Source organism: Procambarus clarkii, chromosome 7, assembly GCF_040958095.1.
Source record: "Procambarus clarkii isolate CNS0578487 chromosome 7, FALCON_Pclarkii_2.0, whole genome shotgun sequence".
NCBI lineage: Eukaryota > Metazoa > Arthropoda > Malacostraca > Decapoda > Cambaridae > Procambarus > Procambarus clarkii.
Window position 1 is genome coordinate 40,640,313 of NC_091156.1, and position 18,947 is coordinate 40,659,259.

The 18,947-nt window shown below is 43.7% G+C and overlaps 1 protein-coding gene across 1 annotated transcript; it reads left to right on the forward strand.

Annotated features, from left to right (window-relative positions):
• Positions 1 to 18,857, forward strand: LOC138358337 (sulfotransferase 1A1-like). Its single transcript, XM_069316174.1, has 7 exons — positions 1 to 43; positions 1,539 to 1,726; positions 1,889 to 2,034; positions 4,396 to 4,603; positions 11,082 to 11,208; positions 14,038 to 14,204; positions 18,224 to 18,857. The coding sequence occupies exons 2-7, from the start codon at positions 1,553 to 1,555 to the stop codon at positions 18,341 to 18,343; spliced, it is 942 nt and encodes a 313-aa protein (XP_069172275.1). The 5' UTR covers positions 1 to 43; positions 1,539 to 1,552; the 3' UTR covers positions 18,344 to 18,857.
• Positions 18,858 to 18,947: the final 90 nt, after the last annotated feature.

Consider the following 18,947-nt stretch of genomic DNA (forward strand, 5'->3'; position numbering starts at 1 on the left):
CTGCTCTTCCTCCCTCCATCAGTGTTACCTTCAGTGTCAGAAGGCGAGCTGTAGTGTATAGACGTATTTAAATTATTTTTCCTCAGGGAAGACTATAGTTAAAGTGTGAAAAAAATTTAGGGACTGTATAACTGTTTTAGTAACTTCGTATAACTACAGTCTATTTGCCAAGTGCAGTAGTTTTGTTGAGTGAGCAGAGTGTATTTGCACTGTATTTGTGAAAGATGCTGTGATTGGTGTAATTGTGCAATATGAGTAGAGAAATTCACAAATGTTTGTAGTTATTGCCGACGTTGTGAGGAGGGAATATAATGTTGGAGGAACTGTGAGACGAGCAGCTCGTACTTCTCATCGCAAATATGGTTCCTGCACGCTGTAAATACTACCTTCCTTGCCATGTTGTATTCTGCTCTTTGTAGAGCAATCTGTTGGTGTTTGGTGTCGTGCAGGAATAGCATAACAGTACAGTGGATGGCACATTTAACTTGGAGAGAATGCAATATTGATCCATCTCCGTTATGGTTTAAATTGGCTTCTGCGCAGACTTCCAATAACGGTGCGTTGAATTGGCATATTTTTAAGAAATTGCTGGTAACGCGCCCCGCCAATGGCAGGGAGTTTGTATTACAGTATTTAAAAAATCATTGAGGATATCTGGATTTATTGCAGACATTAGGCCACTTCTTAACGTGATTTGTGTATTTAAAATGTATACCACCTCCTTAGTCCGTCGGCTTGTGATTGAAGGTGGACTTCTAAGTTTTGTGAAGGTAATATAGCAACTGTGTAGTTGTAAGTAGGCTAAGATTTTACCACCAGGTTATGGCAGTCTTAGTAAAGTTATATTTACACCTAATGCATCGTGCATATCGACCGTTGTAAGATATCATTAATAAATAATTACTAGGTTTAAAGATTAACGGTTATTAAAGTGCGGCATTTGTGTGATCAGATCAGATATTCCTTAAAAGTATTTCGGATAAAAGTGTAAACTTGTATGGCATTATTTCAGATTATACTGTGCTTTTGAGTCTTACACTGGCAGGTGTTGCATGGTTCAGTATGTGGTGTAGTAGGTCTGGTGACTTTAGTTTTCTCTTCCTAAACATCCCCACCCCAAGAGTGGCGACTGGTGGCGCTGGTTACGCTAGATTCCCTGTTCTAAAATTATTTTTTAGAAATGACACCAGTCTGTTTGGTGTAGTAGTTCTATTTACATAATTTGAATTGGAAAGTGCAGGAACCGGTGAAGGTTTGATGCCTCCCCGACACACATAGTCTACACATCTTCCATAATATTCCCCACCTAATACCCTTTCCAAGTAATATTGTTCATACCCCCCCCTTTCCCGGGGTCACGAACACAGGTCATCGGCCGACACATCCCTGACCACCAGTCATGTCACCCATGCTCAACCCTTCATCCTCGCCATCAGTTTGTAAACATGTTTAATAAGGTATTGACATTTTACCTCTGTTGTAATGCCTGACAAAGCCCAGGTATTTTCAAGAGTTGACTGCCATAACGACCCGTGTAGTTGTACCTAGGAAGATGACTACGAAGCTGGCTAGTGGTCACCGGGTGGAGGCCATGAGCGAGGAGTGGCTGGCAAAGATGGAGGAGGAACAGACGCTCTACAACCATGGTATGGTCCGCCTCAGGCCCGGAGGCTGGCTCTACCCGACGCTATTCACCAAATATGCTGACACCATCTACAACTTCAAGGTGTGTTGTCATTGTTACTCTGAGACTTGAATATTGGATATATACTTGTTCCGAGGGGGAGGGGGGACTGTACTTGGATCCCTCGCCCCTGGTATATATGTGGGTAACAATTGTATACACTTGTGTTCTCTCTAATGTATACTACAATAAGTTTCTCTTCAGTTCACTGAAGGTGACGTACTTGTGATGGGAATGCCCAGGTCTGGGACGACCTGGATGTTGGAGTTGGTGTGGACGATGCTTCACAACCCCGACCTGGACAACCAGAGGGCCGACCTGCCCATCTTCATCAGAGCACCGCATATAGAGTAAGACACTTATTAGTTTATCAGTGTGATTGTCTTCGTAACGCCTGGGATCAATGGTATAATAACTATTGTAGTCTGATTGCGCCTAGTAAATCGGTAAGATTTTTTTTTTAAATTAGTCCTTGGCTCATTAAAGTTCTCAGAGCCCCGATTTAGATAGCTTTTCTATGGCAACTACTTTATTGTAATGATAGTTCAGAAAGTGGCAAAAAATTCGGAAATTTGTGGAAAACTCTGTTAATTTTGAAGACCAGATAATATTGTCGATGATTTTACGAATGTTCTTAAATATTTCTTATAAATAATTTTTAACTCTTTTATATCTCGGCCAAAAAAAGGCATTATTTTTGTATTTTTTGGATGAAATTTCATAAAACAGCTACACTGCTGCTTTACATTGCACCGGATGTGGATAAAATGGTGTTGGCTGCTTGAAAAGATATTTTAATCAGACTGGGTGCCGGTATATCTTTTACCATTTAAAGTGTTAGTACTTTACGTTCTTAGACTAGACCTAAGTTCGTTTGTTCAATGGTTGTTCAGATTAGTGCATGCATTTTTTTTGGGGGGGGGGGGGGAATTTTCTGGGGACATAATAGTTATTACGACTATATATAACTTGGGAGGGGTCAAGACGCATTTTTGCGAGAGTTTGTACATTTCTGTAATACGGCCTCACCCCAGCTTCATTGCAAAATTAGATAATGCATTAGGCTCGGATACCGTTTACCACCTTCGTCTTGTTTCACTGCATCATTTCTTCCGCCTCTAGTTGTGTGAACATTGTAACTGTTATTAGTGGGGAAAAAGGGGGTTGGGGATTGTAAATTCATTAAAAGATTAATATTGTTTAAGGTGGTACTGGGCGATGAGATTTTTTTATAAAATGTTTGGTAGACAGAGGCACATAATGGGCTCTGGGACTGAACCCCACAATTCATTTAGCTAAGAAAGTTACAAACTTGATGAGCTAGTTACAAAATTCAATAAGTCATCACATCAACAGTGGGTTCGAGATCGACCTCAAGTACAGGTTCTAAATTAAGCAACTGACATATGTGGAGAGCTAGTGTCAAAATTTGTTTGTCCTGCACACCGCCCCCCATCCAGTGGGCAACGGTGGATAGGTTACAATCACTTCGTTACTACCTACAGTTAGCAAACTGGGGATATTTGGCTAAAATTTCTGGTAGCAGATCATTTTGAATGAAATATTGACACATCGCTGGAACATTGGTTATAGAATTGTCTCTAAATTCACGTATCTTTCCGCACTCCATCACATAGTGACGGAGGGTGTGCGAATAATTTTGTTGACACCTTTTACATTTGATCAGTGCCATTTACTGAGTTTGAATTACTCGCGGCCCTAAACAAAGGCATAGCCACATCCCCGGTGAAGATGGTATCACTTATGACATATTGTGTCTGCTCCCTTTAATACCAGGGAATCCCCTGCTTGAGCTGTATAGTGAGCTATGTTACTGGAGAGCTTCCTAACTCTTGGACCAACAGTATAATCATTCCAATTCCCAAGCCAAATAAAGTGCTTTCCGCCCAATTTCCCTTACTAGCTGCATTTGCAAAACATTCGAGAGAATGGTCCTAAACAGTCTCCTCCATAGAATAAGAACCATGCTATCCCCCAGATATATGGCTTCATGCATGGAAGGAGTGTGCATCATTGCATCACCACCTTTCTTACCTTGCACACTGAAAAGTCATATACCACCTTCCTAGATCTTAAGTCTGCCTTTTGATATTGCAAATAGACATGTTATCTTGAGTGAGCTTGCAAGAATGAATATTGGTGATCGGCTTCTTTGTTGGATCAGGGGTTACTTATCCAACAGGAAGTCATCTGTATTTTTCCAGGGGCATAGGAGTGTAACAAGAGACTTTGAACTAGGTACCCCACAGGGTGATGTCCTCAGTCCTACCTTATTTAATATCTTAATAAACACGCTGTTAAACTCTCTACCGAGCAAACCCAACGTCCACATCATTAGCTATACTGATATAATGATACACACCACTGGGTATGCTAGCTTTTGGTATAAATGTCTACGTAACCTAGTTTGCACACGTGATGTTAATGCGTGCTTGACTGTGAAGTTGTTGCCCTCAACAGTTAAGTTTCAAAAAAATCATGTGATTAGTTAAGAACCATTCGGGTATCAGTTGCAATGTATGAAGGATCCTATATTTGTGCTGCTGGATGGGTTTATATAAAGAAATGTTACCAGAACTTATCGCATAACTGATGAATGGTTTAAGAAAAAACTGAAATGTATTGATTCTGAAGCAATAAAATTATTTCGGTTCTGGTAAAGTTTAGTACTTGTAATAACAACATTCCAGCTTTGACATGATGCTTGACAGCAAGACCATAAGAAGCACTGTTGAGAATCCTCAGCCGATGACAGAAATGTTTCGTCAAATGTGTCCAGGCAAGAAGGTAGAAGACGGAGTGTTTCTGCAGATTAGCGAGGCTTTACCTGCTCCTAGAGTGATGAAGACCCACCTGCCCAGCACCCTCCTGCCGCTTACCCTTCCTCTAACCACGAAGGTCAGAGTTGGCTACTGTAATCTAATGGTTTTATGGGAATAAAATGGTTTGATTTGCCATCACTGCTTCATGGAGCATACAGGAAAATCTGCGACTGTTTGTAATCAAACGATTAAGGTGTTAAATTGGGTACAAAAGATAAAATGTTCAGTAAAAGTCGTCTAATCCAGCAGTTCCTAATGGTTCATTTAAAGTTTAATGGTTCAATCTAAATATTGGCAAGACTGTTTCCTTAAATAACTTGATCAAATTTTAAATGTGGGAGCTGTGTAGTGGACATGAATTGACCTTCCTTACCCTCCTTGAGCACCTACTACCTTTGGTTTACCTGTTGACAGGTTTTTTCCAATACCCCCCCCCCCCCCACACCATCCCTGTTTGGTCCATTGTTTCCGTGAGGGGGGAGTTTGGTGGGCAGCTGCCGCCGGAGTGTGATACTCATTGGGACAGTCCTCTATCCTTTTGTGGCCTTGTGCTCCTGCTGTTATCCTCACGAATTCTGCAGCGCGACTTTTCCTTTTCCTTATGTTTCGTTTTTTCTCCCTCTTCCTCTTTCCAATTATTTGCTGCCGACTTTTTGCCTGTTTTGACTATTCTTTTTGGCCTTTTGATTTGTCGCCCGGGTGTTTGAGGAGGCTTACTCTTGCACCCGTTGAATTGTGGTAGCCACGTCGCGAGCGAGGGTATGCTTTCATTGTCAATCCTTCTTTTGTCGCTGAACCTGATCTTGACAGACTGACGGTTCTTAATGTGGTGTTTTTGAAGTGTGTACTCGTGACGCACCCCTAGAGGGCCCCCGGCAAGATTGGCAACATGTCTCTTGTTGGGTGTCCTGCCTCTAATTGTGGGTGTGGGGGCACATTCGTGAATGAAGGTCTTTACTCTAGCTTTGTCACATTCAGCTTCTCTTCTACCTTCTCAAGCTCGTGGGAGTGGGCGACCAAGCCCCCGACTCGGATTGTTGGAAGACCGGGCTCTGTAGGCTCCAGCTGCATTGTGCCCCGACCTTGCGCCTCCTTTGACCCTCCTTACTACTCCCTTTGACTCCACTTCCTCCTCTGTAGTTGAGTCGGGCCACAAGCCTACAGTGGGAACCGCCCCATCCCCCTTTCTTGCTTTCTAACTTGCTGATATATTACCGTGGTATCGAGTCTGAACATGCCATGAAAGTTGAAACTGGTTCAGGATCTTGGGGTACTTAAAATCTTCTTAACGTATATGGCTGCTCCCCCTCCTTTTCTACCATTTCTCATAGTAGACATCAGTTTGATATTCGGCTAATAGTTCTGTTTTCTACATTCATCCTTGTTTCGTAAAGTGCAATAATATCTAGTTTGTTCAGATAAGAGCACTTAAATAGCATATTGTTTCTTACTCTTAACTGTTAGTATAATATACCTTAAGTGTTTTATTTTGAAGCTCTTCTCCTTCCATGTACGTTTTGCCAATTAATCCCCCCCCCCCCCCCACCAGCACAAACGTTTACTGCCCCCTTCATGTCAATTCCCATACCACTAACTATTAAGTGTAACCAAAAACAAACCCCTCCAACCATGTTTCCAACGAGTTGGCAGTCGCAACAACCCCAGTTCTAGATAAATGCACCCAATCCCAAGCATACATGCCATTTCTTTAAGTGTTCAGTTACCAATGAATGACATTGCATTTGATTTAAAATGTCAGGTCGGTAATTGACAGTCCTCGACAACCATAAATTTCGAACTCCCTTACTCTAAAGAATGCCACATATGACTGGGAGTCATCCCTTGCTCCTAATTATATGGCGGTCTTTCTCTGTATCAGTTCCTAACTCGTCCTACAGCATTTCCACCTGCACTCAAAAGGAGTTTCCATCTCCATCCATATAATCATACTTGTTTACTATATCCCTGCTAAGTATACTATATTTACTACTATCCCTGGATAGTAAACCCTTAACCTGTTCCTACTCCTGACACAAGGCTCTATCCAAATACCTTGCCTGGGAATCTCCCACAACCATAATTCACTTGGCTGCTACTTTTACTTGGTGAGCAGATTGAGGGACCGGCGCTCATTTTGTTTTGTCTTTCAGGCAAACTGCTGGCTCCCTACAGCACTTTTAGCTCTTTTGCTGTGTTGGAAGGAAGTTTTAGAACACGGGTAGGAAGCCTTGCCAGTCTCTTCTTATGACCCTCTGTCCTTTACGACATTCAAAGGAAAGGTCTTCTTAATACTGGTCTCATCCTGCGTTTCGTCTTGACATTGTTTCAGCTGTCATACTTCCTCCTGTAGGAAATCTGTCTTAAAGATCTCTGCGTAGATTCATCAGTTCCTTAACTACACCTCTGCCATAGATGTTGGAAATTTGGTCATGTCACTAGAGCATCACAAGAGGTAGTGTCCCTGTGTGGAGACCTCGGCCATTACAAGATCGAATGGTTTTCTCCTCAGTCTCGCTCCATGACTTGCGGTGACGCCAACCCTTCCTTCTTGCGCTCATGCATACACTAAGAATGTGAGAAAGCCATTCTCAACACTAAACATTGTGATCAGATTTTTTCCCCTGGAGCAAGATGCAAAGGTAAATATCTCTACTCTTTCTGATATGACTTGAGCTAGTGTTGCATCACTCTTCTCCACCACCACTCGCCCCCTTTCTTGATTCCACAACTGTTGCCAGGCCTTAAACCAAAATATCTCCAGTAACTCCGTTTTACGATCCTCCCCATTCTGACCGCAGAATCTTCCTCGCGGTTCCCTACCAATCTTCTCCTGCCGTTTAGTTCATTATTTCTCCATCCTCCCTCTTCACTCCGCTGCAGCATTCCCTTCCTAATCACATGTCTATTCTCGGCCCTCATTTTTATTTCTCGGTTTCACAACACGTGACCGATGTCATCCTCCTGCCGGTCATCTCCGTGTTCTCTCACGACCTTCCTCTCCTACAGAGACTGTGGAGGCTATCGCACAGTACATGTCTCCTGGTACTTGTACATGTCAGAAGTGTAAACCTGGATCCTGTCTTGGTTCCCAGCTGGTCAGGAGCAGTCTGTCGATCCCCCTACTTTCTACTTTTAGCTTTGTCCCAGTTTCTCCTCCCATCTGTGGTGGAGTGAACTCTTCCCCACTGGAGATGCCCACACAATAGTTCTCCATCTGACGCTTTCTTTGATGAAATGTATCCCCCACTTCTCTTTATCTTGTATTTATTTGGCTTCCATGCGGCGGTTCTTGACCTCGATAACATTTTTCCATCCTTGTAACATTTTTCACCCTTCCTAGGCGAGTATGTTACCTCTGATCTGGATCTTTATTTTTTTCTTCGTCTCGGGACACGCGGAAGTGTTCCTTGCTGGAAATGTGTTCCTTGCTCGGTGTGTGCTGTAAGCGTGCAGCCTGGAAGAAACGCCAGTGCCAATAAACGCAGACTCTCGTATTTGATTTGGCTGAAGAGTGCAGTGGCCTATGGGGCCATCAGTGCGGCCAAGCAGAAGTTTGAAATCTTCATTATGATTGACACTATCCCCCAGATCTGAAAAATTGCATAATATCAGCAAGTTTGTTCTAGATTTCTCCAGTATTTCATCTCCAAGGTTCTGTTGTGGCAGATCAGATGTCGGTCGCGTCCGAACTAGGTTCACACTTTTCGGCTGTTGGCTCGGTTTCATTTATTCCTCCCTCTGTCCTTTTTCGGAATCCCCTTCTTGAATCTTGTCCCTTTGCCCGTTTTGCATACATCTCCAGCTATCCCAAGAATTTCTCTCTCCTGCAACTCGTCTACTCTGATCGTCTGCTGTTCTATGGCAGCGGGCTCTGATGACATTCAGACGCTATGGCATCTCCCTCCGAGCACACTTTATTAGCCGAATAGTTATAACCGTATCTGGGGGAAGGGAAGGGTCGGGTCGAGAAGGGTCGTCAGTTCCCGGGAGTGACTTCAAGCAGGTGTTCTTCCTTGTCAGAAATCAGGTTCACTTGGGACGAGAGAACCTGGATATGACGCCACTTGGAGATGACACTGTCCCAACCAAGTTATTTAGGTCTTCGTGGCAATCTCCCTCTTCCTGCAAGGCTCCCTCTTAGTCATTCCCTTAGAGCGAGGCTTGGTACCACTCTCGCTACCTATTTTCGACAGTATGAAAGGGTACCCCCAAAGCAGTGTTCTCGGCACTTTATTTTTCCTGGTTGCCTTCAATGGTATTCTTTCCAGCCTTTCTTCTAGGCATTTCTCCACTTCTATGTTGATCTTACCCCTCTGCTATGGAATTGAAGCAGTGTCATCCTGGGGCCACCAATTATGGCTCGATTTTCTACTACAGATGTGTAAAGGTTACGACTTTTACTAGGAAGAAAGTTTCTCGTCCTTCGTTTTTGCGTTATTGCAGTCCTCTTTGTATACAGTTTAACTTTCGCGGTTAATATTTGAAAAGATTGTCTTGGTGGCCTCCCGTCTCTTGCCTCGCAGTTGAATGTTTTAAGGCCTTTAACTTAGTCTTGTCCAATACTACTTGGAGAGATGTGCTACTCTATTTACATCCCTCTCGCATGCTGTCGAAACTGTTATGACTCTCGTTTACTCGTCTGATTCTCCAACTCCTCGTCTTGATGATCTTCACCATACTAGGTTACACCTCGGCTCTTGTGTTCGGGCCGGAACGGGGTCGTTACTCCTGACCCTGTGTGTTTTACTGGCATCCTGGCTTTAAAAGATCGTAGTGATCCCTACTGTCCATGCTACCTTGCGCAGTCCCTACAACACCGTCACACTCGCTTGTGTTGTGCTTTGATCGTTGCCTCTTTCGTAGGCCCCTGTTCCTCTTGACCTTTTAACCGTTTTCTCTCGCTTGCAAGATATTGTTAGTTGCCAATATTTGTGTCGGTCCATCCTAGCCCCCATTGAGAGGTCACTATTGCAAATCTTTGCAAAACCTAGACTCGCATTGCAAAGGCTTCTACTCCCTCCTACAATAGTGATTTTTTTTCCCTCTCCCTCTCTCTCTCCTCTCCACACTTTTCACACAACTCCTACGTTGCAATCTTCACAGATGGGTCCAAGTCAGCCGACGGTACAAGCTACTGTTGTATTTCTTGATCACAACTGTTGCCTTTCCCTGGAGACCAGAATCTTCCCGACAGAACTTTGCCATTTTGTATGCTCGATTGCTTTCTCAATGTCTACATTGCTTTGTCATTGTAGTGAGCCTCGCAGTGCCCTCCTGGCTCTTGACATTTTAAGTCCATCCTGTGGTAGTAGAAATTCCAGGGTTTATCTCTAGCAAATTTAAAATGGTTTAGTTTTGCATTGGTACCAGCCATATTAGTTTTTCTAATGATCCTGCAAATTCTTCTTCTGAGGAGGCTTATCTGCACTTGGTCACTTTCCCACACAGGCTTTCCTTGATTTTTACAAAGTCATTAATTCCTCAGTGTCCGTTGACAGGGTCGTCGGTTATGTTATTGGTAACGCTGAATGCTCTTAAGGGTAGTCTGGCCTTTGCACCACCGTAACTGGCGGTGGGGAAACGGCTGTGGCCAGGTTACGTATTGGCCGTATTAGTGTTTTCCCGGGAACTCGATGGAGTGCCGTCCTGCTCCTTATTGCCCCGAACTGCATTGTCCCTTTTACGGTTGTGCATATCCTTGCTGAACGTCGTAACTTCTAGGATGCGTGATGTTTCTTGCCTGCCACTCGTAGTAATTTGTCCCATGATATAATCCTTACCCTGCAAACTCACAACATAATGGTCTTTATTGATCAAATGTTATAAACTTGAAAAATGTGGATAGAAACTTTTCAGTGCAGTGAGGCGTGTTTTTGTCATTTTGTAGTAGACAGTTACCGTTCTAGATCGAAATGTCCTCCTAAAGCTATGTGCATCAACAATGGTCATGTCCACTGTACATCTATTGTTCATGTTAACACTTGTATAGTGCATACATGGTCCAGAAGCTATTATTGTCAAAGGGAAGTTGCAGGGGGGGGGGGGTGATAGTACTTGCAATCGTGTATTGCATATATGGATATCTATAGAGCTATTGTGTATATATGTGAAAATATATTTATTACACAATTGAACACAAATCTAGCGATACATGTTTGATAAGATTAGATTCGAGACATAAGTATTCCCACTTATGTTACTTTAAGAAACGTCTTAAAGCTTGCTAAATGTAACTTGACCCATGAGAGCTTTTACTTGTATAAACCTAATTAAGGTCTAGTTATGACTGTTTTCGCTGGCCTTCATAAGAGATGGCTCTAGCTGAACTTCCAGTCGCCCTACATTGGACATAAGAGCTATGACCAGATTTTACTTTTGGGTTCGGAAGGGAGCCTGTGTTCAATAGTAGTTACCTTTTAATAACTCCTATTAAACCATGGTGTAGTAAAGTCTTGGTTGGATATATATTTTAAATTACATCTTGAAAAATAAATTTTCATCTTTAACCCTAAATTTCAATCATGGTGCTTAATGGTTATTTGATGGTTTTTCAGGTGGTGTACATTGCTAGAGATCCCAAGGACGTGGTTGTATCGCTATTCAATCACTTCTGTAACGTAAAGTTCCACAACTATACTGGCACCTTCGACAACTTCGTCAAACATTTCATGAACAATGATTGTAAGTAAATCAGTTGTGGTGTTTGAGAAGCCTCGACAAGGTGGCACAAATTAAATGCTCGGATGAAGCTAACACGATCAGAACGTAATATTTAAGGTGTAAAAAATACTATTCATGCGACTTGTTATATCATTGCCAACACATTAGTACAGATTTTACAAAGTGCAGCACCACATGAGGACAATTGGTATGCTAAAAGTCCTTCCCCCCCCCCCCCCTCACACACACACACGGTCATTTAGTATCAACGACTCCACAACTTGTGTATTTGGCAGCTGCCAGTTAACTATAGGTGCAAGTTATAATTTGTTTCCATCCAGGGCATAACTTCGTAAATTGTTACGGTTGTTAGTGCTTGTATTTGGTGGTTTTAAATATTAATCTTTCCGTTCTCCTGCTGAATGGTAACTTTAGTGTTGAAGAGGTTTCTATACTGGGCTATAGGTCTGGTGGGTTACTAGGCACTTGGTAATCTGTTTGGACAAATTGGCAGATGGATTAGAAGCTGACCTTGAAGTAGTCTATTGCCTGGTACCACCAATGTATATGCTGGTTTACTTCTGGTTTACAACTTTGGTGTCGTAGTACGATGGCAGTTTAATTGCTGCTCCTACTTGATTTACTGGTATACTTGGACTTGTGGTTAAGCAGGCATAACATCGGCACATATGGAATCTGGTGACATCTACTTAGTTATTGACCTGACCTGTTATCTTAATTAGACGTGTGTTCTGCATCAGGTCATGTACCCCCATGGTGGACCTCATGGTGGACCCCATGGGGGGCCTTACCAGCTATGCAGCAAAACTTGGAGTTTTGGACTCGTAATTTCCCTAAAATCGCAAATCGGGGCCTTTTCTAACACTTCAGAAACCCCTTCCCAATCATACTTTCTGCCAAACGTGTTGGTCAATATCGTCTTGGTCACATCACAGATGACCTCAGATGTGAGTTACATCTGATACACAACGAGGCTGCCTCTTCCGAACATGTGTTCCTTATACAGGTTCTTTTCTCTCCAATTTCTTGGTAATCAGCCTACGATCACGCAAATTGGAGCCAGGCACGATCCTCTATAGCAGGGTCACTGTGGTGATGAGGAAATGGTGATAACACCGCGATAACAGGGGTGGTGATGAGAGGCACGGCTGCCACCACCAAACACGTCTTGCTCTCACATCGCCGGTCCTAGACTGCCTTTTGGCGTCCTAGGGAACTCGCAAGGCCCCCCCCCCACCTTGCCATGACCAATTAGAGCAAAGCAGGCGAGCCTACGATGCCACTTCCAAACACGGACGTTCCCGCCCAAAAGTCAAGAGGCTGACATGCCTCGACGAATGAAGTCCTTGGCCTTGTGGCATCTCGTGACGTTACACAGGGTGGAGGAGGCCTAGGAGGAGGATGACTTCACACCGCACAGGATGGGGGGGGGGGGGGAGGCGACGCTGCGCTGAAACCGTTGGCTGCCAGTTTAAAACCTACTTCTAAACATTTCTCGGTTAAACCTGTTAAATCTTGTAACTCTTCCCACAGATCAGTTGGACTTCCTTGTAGTCTAAATACAGCCCTCACTTTGGGGTTTGTGCAGGCCTTCACATATGGGCATGTAGTGAGAACTTTTCTCTAGCGTGCAGCACACTTTGGCCTAATCTAGAAAAACTAGCAGAGGAAATTTTCAGTCCCTCACACTGGGTAGTGTTGGCGAGGAAGTGTGATGTTCATAGTATTCTCTACTGAAAGCACTTGGCTGACAAAGTCAAGATGTGTTGATGGGTTGGGCGTTTGATTAGGACTTCAAATGGTGGCAGAATCTTGCCAGTCTGTTAAATATCATCCTCGGACATGTTCTGTTCTGTATTCGGTATTTCCTTCTTTATTGGAAGGAAAGCGTGTAAATGTTATTAGTAGGCGAATCCAGCTTTGTGTGTGTGCGCGTACGTACGTACTCGACTAGCTGTGCTTGCGGGGGTTGAGCTTTGGCTCTTTGGTCCCACCTCTCTACAGTCAATCTGCTCTTGAACAGATTCCTGAGCTTCTGAAGCGCCCTCATATCTACATTTGAGGTTGTATATAGTCTGCCTCCACCACATTCTAGTGCATTCCCTTTACCAACTACTTATACTAAAAGTTCTTTCTCAGTCTGTGGCTCATTTGGGTACTTGGCTTCCACCTGTCCCCCTTGAGTGTACCACCAGTTTTAAAAAAATATATCCTTGTCTACCATGTAAATTCCCTCGAATTTTGTATGTACTGATCACGTGTCCCAGAACTGTTTAGTCTTCCATCTACGTGAAGTGCAGTTCCCTCACTTTTTCCTCGTAACTTATGCCTCTTGGTTCTGGGACTAACCTAGTGGCATACATCAACTTTCCATCTTCGTCTTGTGCTTGGCAAGGTACGGGCTTCATGCTGGGGCCGCATACTGTGTTCAGGTTTGAGTGTTGTGCAGTGTTGTAGGTAGGTACCTTCTGTGTTTGGACAAATGGGATCAGGCTGCTCTAGCCAGTTAGCGTAGGTGGTTAGTATTGGCCACAAGTGCAAGTATTTGTTTTTTTCTTGACAGTTTAGTTGTAGTTCTCCTCGGTAGTAGTGTAATAGTGTACGATACTGAGGTCTGCAATAACTGTGTCGTCTTGAAATTTTAACTTCTAAGTAATTATCAAATATTAATGTTCTTTAGCTAATTGCTTCAGTATCGGAAATAACTGCATTTCATATAGCATATTATACAAGTATATTTTGGAGGTAACTATATATTGCGAAATTTAATGGCTTAATCATTTATTTACCCATGTAAAACATTGAGTTAAATGTAATTCGTATCTACAGTGTTGTACTGTCCCTACTGGCCCAACCTGATGATGGCCTGGGGGCAAAAGGATGAGACCTTTTTGCACTTTGTGTTTTATGAAGACTTTAAAGCAGACATAAAGAAGGAACTTGCAACACTGAATGAGTTCTTGGGCACCAACCTCTCCCAACAGCAGCTTGATAATGTAAGTGTCATGATTACTCCTCCTCATTAATGATTTCACATCTCGAAGTTAACTCACGGTTTTAGGGGGTAGCTCACGGTATAAGGGATGCTGGCCTAAGTTGACTCTCAGAACTAGTCTGGAGTAAATATTTTATCCCACTTAGAGTGGTGGGAGGGGGAGGGAGGTGTTGCCCCAGGGCTGTTCTGGGACCTATTTAACAATATTATATTTTTTGTGGTGAAATTGATGCATCATTATTTGCTAATGTTCAAACTATAAAAATCGGGCAGAACATGAATTGTGAACACAAAGGACAAAAGACTACCTAAGGGTTTAAAAATCTACAGAAGACTGGCAGAGGGAGTTGATACATTGAAGAAAAAACAAATGGAGGGTTGTAGAGTGATAAATACCAATCGCTCATTGGAGCTTTGAAAGTGTATTGACGATTAAAATAACTACATCTATAGTTACAGATTAAAGTGATGTGAATGGTGGAATGGGAGTAGAGTAATAAACCTCGTATGAATATAAAGTGCAATATACTGCACATTACTCGTTGGTTTAGCTTAGAATCAGGAGAGACCTGGGTAAGACGCGACGTGGACTGTCTCGGTGTGTACTCGCCTAGTTGTACTCGCCTAGTTGTCTGCAGGATCGAGCACTGACTCTTGGATCCTGCCTTTCGAGCATCGGTTGTTTACCGCAATGACTCCTGTCCCATTTCCCTATCATACCTGGTTTTAAAATTATATATAGCATTTGCTTCCACAACCTGTTCCTGAAGTACATTTCATTTCCCCACTACTCTCATGCTAAAAGAAAACTTCCTAACATCTGTGACTCGTCCGAGTTAAAAGCTTCCATCTATGTCCCCTCGTTCTGTTATTATTCCGTGTGAACATTTCATCTATGTCCACTGTCAATCCCTGAGTATTTTATACGTTCCTATCATGTCCCCCCCCCCCCTCTCCCTTCTTTCTAGTGTCGTAAGGCACAGTTCCCTCAGGCGCTCCTCATACCCCATTTCTCGTATCTCTGGGAAGAGTCTCGTTGCAAACCTGACCCTTTTCCAGTTTCATTATATGCTTCTTCAGATGGGGACTCCATGATGAGGCGGCATACTCTAAGACTGGCCTCACTTAGGCAGTGTAAAGCGCCCTAAATGCCTCCTTCTTGATCTTGACATGATTTCGGGGCTTTAGTGTCCCCGCGGCCCGGTCCTCGACCAGGCCTCCACCCCCAGGAAGCAGCCCGTGACAGCTGACTAACACCCACGTATTTATTTTACTGCTAGGTAACAGGGGCATAGGGTGAAAGAAACTCTGCCTATTGTTTCTCGCCAGCGCCTGGGATCGAACCCAGGACCACAGAATCACAAATCCAGTGTGCTGTCTGCTCGGCCGACCGGCTCCCAATCTCTGGCTCCGGCTCAGTTGACTACTATTGTGCCTAAGTAAGGAGCCGACCGGCTCCTTACTTAGGTTTCTGAACGATGTTCTAACTTTTGCCAGTGTAGAGTACGCTGCTGTTATCCTATTTATGTGCCTCAGGAGATAGATTAGTTGTTACGTCCACACCCAGGTCTCTTTCGCACGTCGTCACGGGTAGGCTGTTCCCCTTCATTGTGTACTGTCCCTTTGGTCTCCTATCTCCTAGTCCCATTTCCATAACTTTACATTTGCTTGTGTTGAATTCCAGTAGCCATTTCTGACCATCTCTACAACCTGTTCAGGTCCTCTTGGAGGATCCTGCAATCCTCATGTCACAAGCCTTCTCATCAACTTTGCATCATCCGCAAACATCGACATGTAGGACTCTACGCCTGTAAACATGTCGTTAACATATACAAGAAATAGAATTGGTCCCAGCACCGATCCTTGTGGTACTCCACTTGTTGCTGTTCGCCAGTCAGACTTCTCGCCCCCCCCCCCCTTACTGTAACTCTCTTGGTTCCTTCCTGTTAGGTAGTTCCTTATCCATGCTAGGACCTTCCCCCACCCCCCACCCCCACCTGCCTCTCGAGCTTAACAGCAGTCTCATTTGCGGTACTGTATCAAGGCTTTTTGGCAGTCCAGAAATATGCAGTCTGCCCAACCATCTGTCCTGTTTTATCCTCGTTACTTTATCATAGAATTCCAGAAGGTTTGTTAGGCACAATTTCCTTGTCCAGAACCCATGTTGATGTTTGTTCACAAACCTAATGTTCTCCAGGTGTGCAACCAGTCGTAGCCTAATTATTCTTTCCAGTATTTTACAGGGAATGCTTGTCAGTGATACGGGCCTATAGTTAAGTGCCTCCTCCCTATCGCCTTTCTTGAAGATCGGCACGACAATTGCCTTCTTCCAGCAACTGGGCAATTCTCCCGACATAAGTGACTCATTAAAGATCATTGCCAGAGGCACGCTGAGGGCCTGCGCTGCTTCTTTTAGTATCCATGGGGATACTTTCTCTGGTCCAACTGCTTTAGTTGCATCTAGAGTTGTCAACTGTCTCATTACCTCCTCTGCTGTCACCTCCTATATCTGATCGTCTTTCATCTAGGGTAACCCCTTCCAACAATGGAGCTGGTCAGGCTCGGTAGTAAACACTCCATGGAAACTGGCATTCAGTGCCTTGCACATTTCCTTGTCACATTCAGTATATGCCCCCTCTGTCTTCCTTAGTCTTGTCACTTGGTCGTTCACCGACATTTTTCTTATGACTGTGTAGTAACTTGGGTTGTTTTTTCGCTTTGTTTGCAATATCGTTCTCATAGTCCCTTTCCGATGTTCTTATGTTAATGTAATCGTTCCTAGCTCTGCATCTGATCCTGTTTTCCTGTCCTTTGTCTTCTGTACTTCCTCCACTCCCACCTGCTGGCCATTTTTGCTTCCTGACACTGTCTATTAAACCATGGGTTATTATATTCCTACTTATTTTTTTCCCTTTACTGTTGGTATAAATCTCTCTTCGGCCTCCTGGCATTTGTGTATGACTAGGTCCATCATATCTTGGACTGTTTTTCCTCAAATTTCTTCCTCCCACTGCACTTCACCCCACTGCACTTCACCCAGATAGTCCCTTATCCTCTTATAGTCCCCTTTCCTGTAGTCAACTCCTTCCCCAGATCTCTTGTCCCATGGTCATAAGTTTGAATTCCATCATGTAGTCAAAGACTAGGACACAATGGTCACTGGCCCCTAGAGGTATTTCATGCTCTAAATTCTCTCTTCTACGTCCTGGGTGAAAATCGGGTCTAATAGGCTCGGTGCATCTCCTCCTTTCCCTTGTCTTCCTTCACATGTTAGGAAATTCCTGTCTAACATCTACTAATTTTGCTCCCCACGTTTCGTCCCCTCGATGGAGATTCCTCGATTCCCAATTTCTCTCGATGATTTAGGTCCCCCATGATCAGCAGCTTCGCTCTCATTCTGTGGGCTAGTGTTGCCGCCTTCTTCAGTTCATCTATACATTCATAAGTGTGTGTGTGTTTTTTTTTTTTTTTTTTTTTTTTTTTTTTTTTCTTTTTCTTTTTTATATATATATACACCACACAGAGGAAGCACCCCGTAGCACCTGTCTAACTCCCAGGAACCTATTTACTGCTAGATGACATGAGCATTGGGGTGAAGGAAACTGCCCATAGTTTTTTCGCCGGCGCTGGGAATAGAGCCCAGGACCTGGGCTCGATCACGCATCCAGCGTTCTGTCCAGTCAGCCACTGACCCCACTAATCGTGTGTGTGTGGTGTGTGTGTAAGGGGGGGGATGTCTAGGTATTCACTTAGTTGTGCTTGTGGGGGTTAAGCTCTGCTCTTTCGGCCTGCCTCTCAACTGTCGATAAACTGTTTCTACTACTAATTTTTTTCCACACACACCACCAGGAAGTGGCCAGTGATGGCTAACTAACTCCCAGGTACCTATTTACTATTGGGTAACGGGCATAGGGTGGAAAAACTCTGCCCCTAGTTTCTCTCACACACAGGGGTGTGTGTGTGTGTGAGAAACCTGTTGTTTGAACCTGTTGTGGTCATAATATTGGTTCCTTTCGCCAGGTTGCCGAACACTGTTCTTTCTCTTCGATGAAAGCTCGAAGTGAAAAAGATGCTGCCAATTATCACCAAGGTGCCCAGAAGAACGAAGGAGACTTCTTCAGGAAAGGTGTGTGGAAATAGTTAAGATTCTAATTGGCAAGTCATCTGTAATACTGAAGCATTGTTGCTGGCGCTTTTGAATTCTGTGAACGTTTTGGCTTGTCCGGGTCAAGTGCAGTTCTCTTCCTTAAAGAACCATATTAAGAAATAATCAAAGTGACTGGATATTTTAGTTGTTTCGCACTTTAATCAGTGAGAACTGACAGCCATCAGGATATTTGTAATGCTTCCTGTGATCATACCATGACTAATTCCACCAGAGTGAGTGACATTTCTTTCTCGAGGAAAGAACGCAAATTAACTCAAAATGTTTTAGGCTCTGCTCTGTACCCTGGTGGACCTCAACCTTTATAACTACTAGTTAAGTGAGAGCAACAGGTACTGTTGTATAGATTTTTGCTATTGGCAACTGTGATTGAGCGTTTCAGCGGAGCTGTGATTGGGATGACCTACGTGAGGAATATTTGGTAGTTATAATTTCATTGCATAACACTAGGCTATGCTAGTCAGTCTGTCAGTGCGGGCTGATGTCCATCGCTCTCCTAACGGCCGGCATGTGTGCTCTCGTTCAGTTTGTTGAGATGCTGGAATCAGTTGCCCAGTACGTAGTTGCTGGGACACCGGG

What these genes read in the sequence shown, in the direction of transcription:
- LOC138358337 (XM_069316174.1), top strand. Translation starts at nt 1,553, where the DNA reads ATGACTACGAAGCTGGCTAGTGGTCACCGGGTGGAGGCCATGAGCGAG. An exon ending in ACACCATCTACAACTTCAAG is followed by an intron (nt 1,727 to 1,888) that starts GTGTGTTGTCAT and finishes GTTTCTCTTCAG; the next exon opens with TTCACTGAAGGTGACGTACT. An exon ending in ATCAGAGCACCGCATATAGA is followed by an intron (nt 2,035 to 4,395) that starts GTAAGACACTTA and finishes ACAACATTCCAG; the next exon opens with CTTTGACATGATGCTTGACA.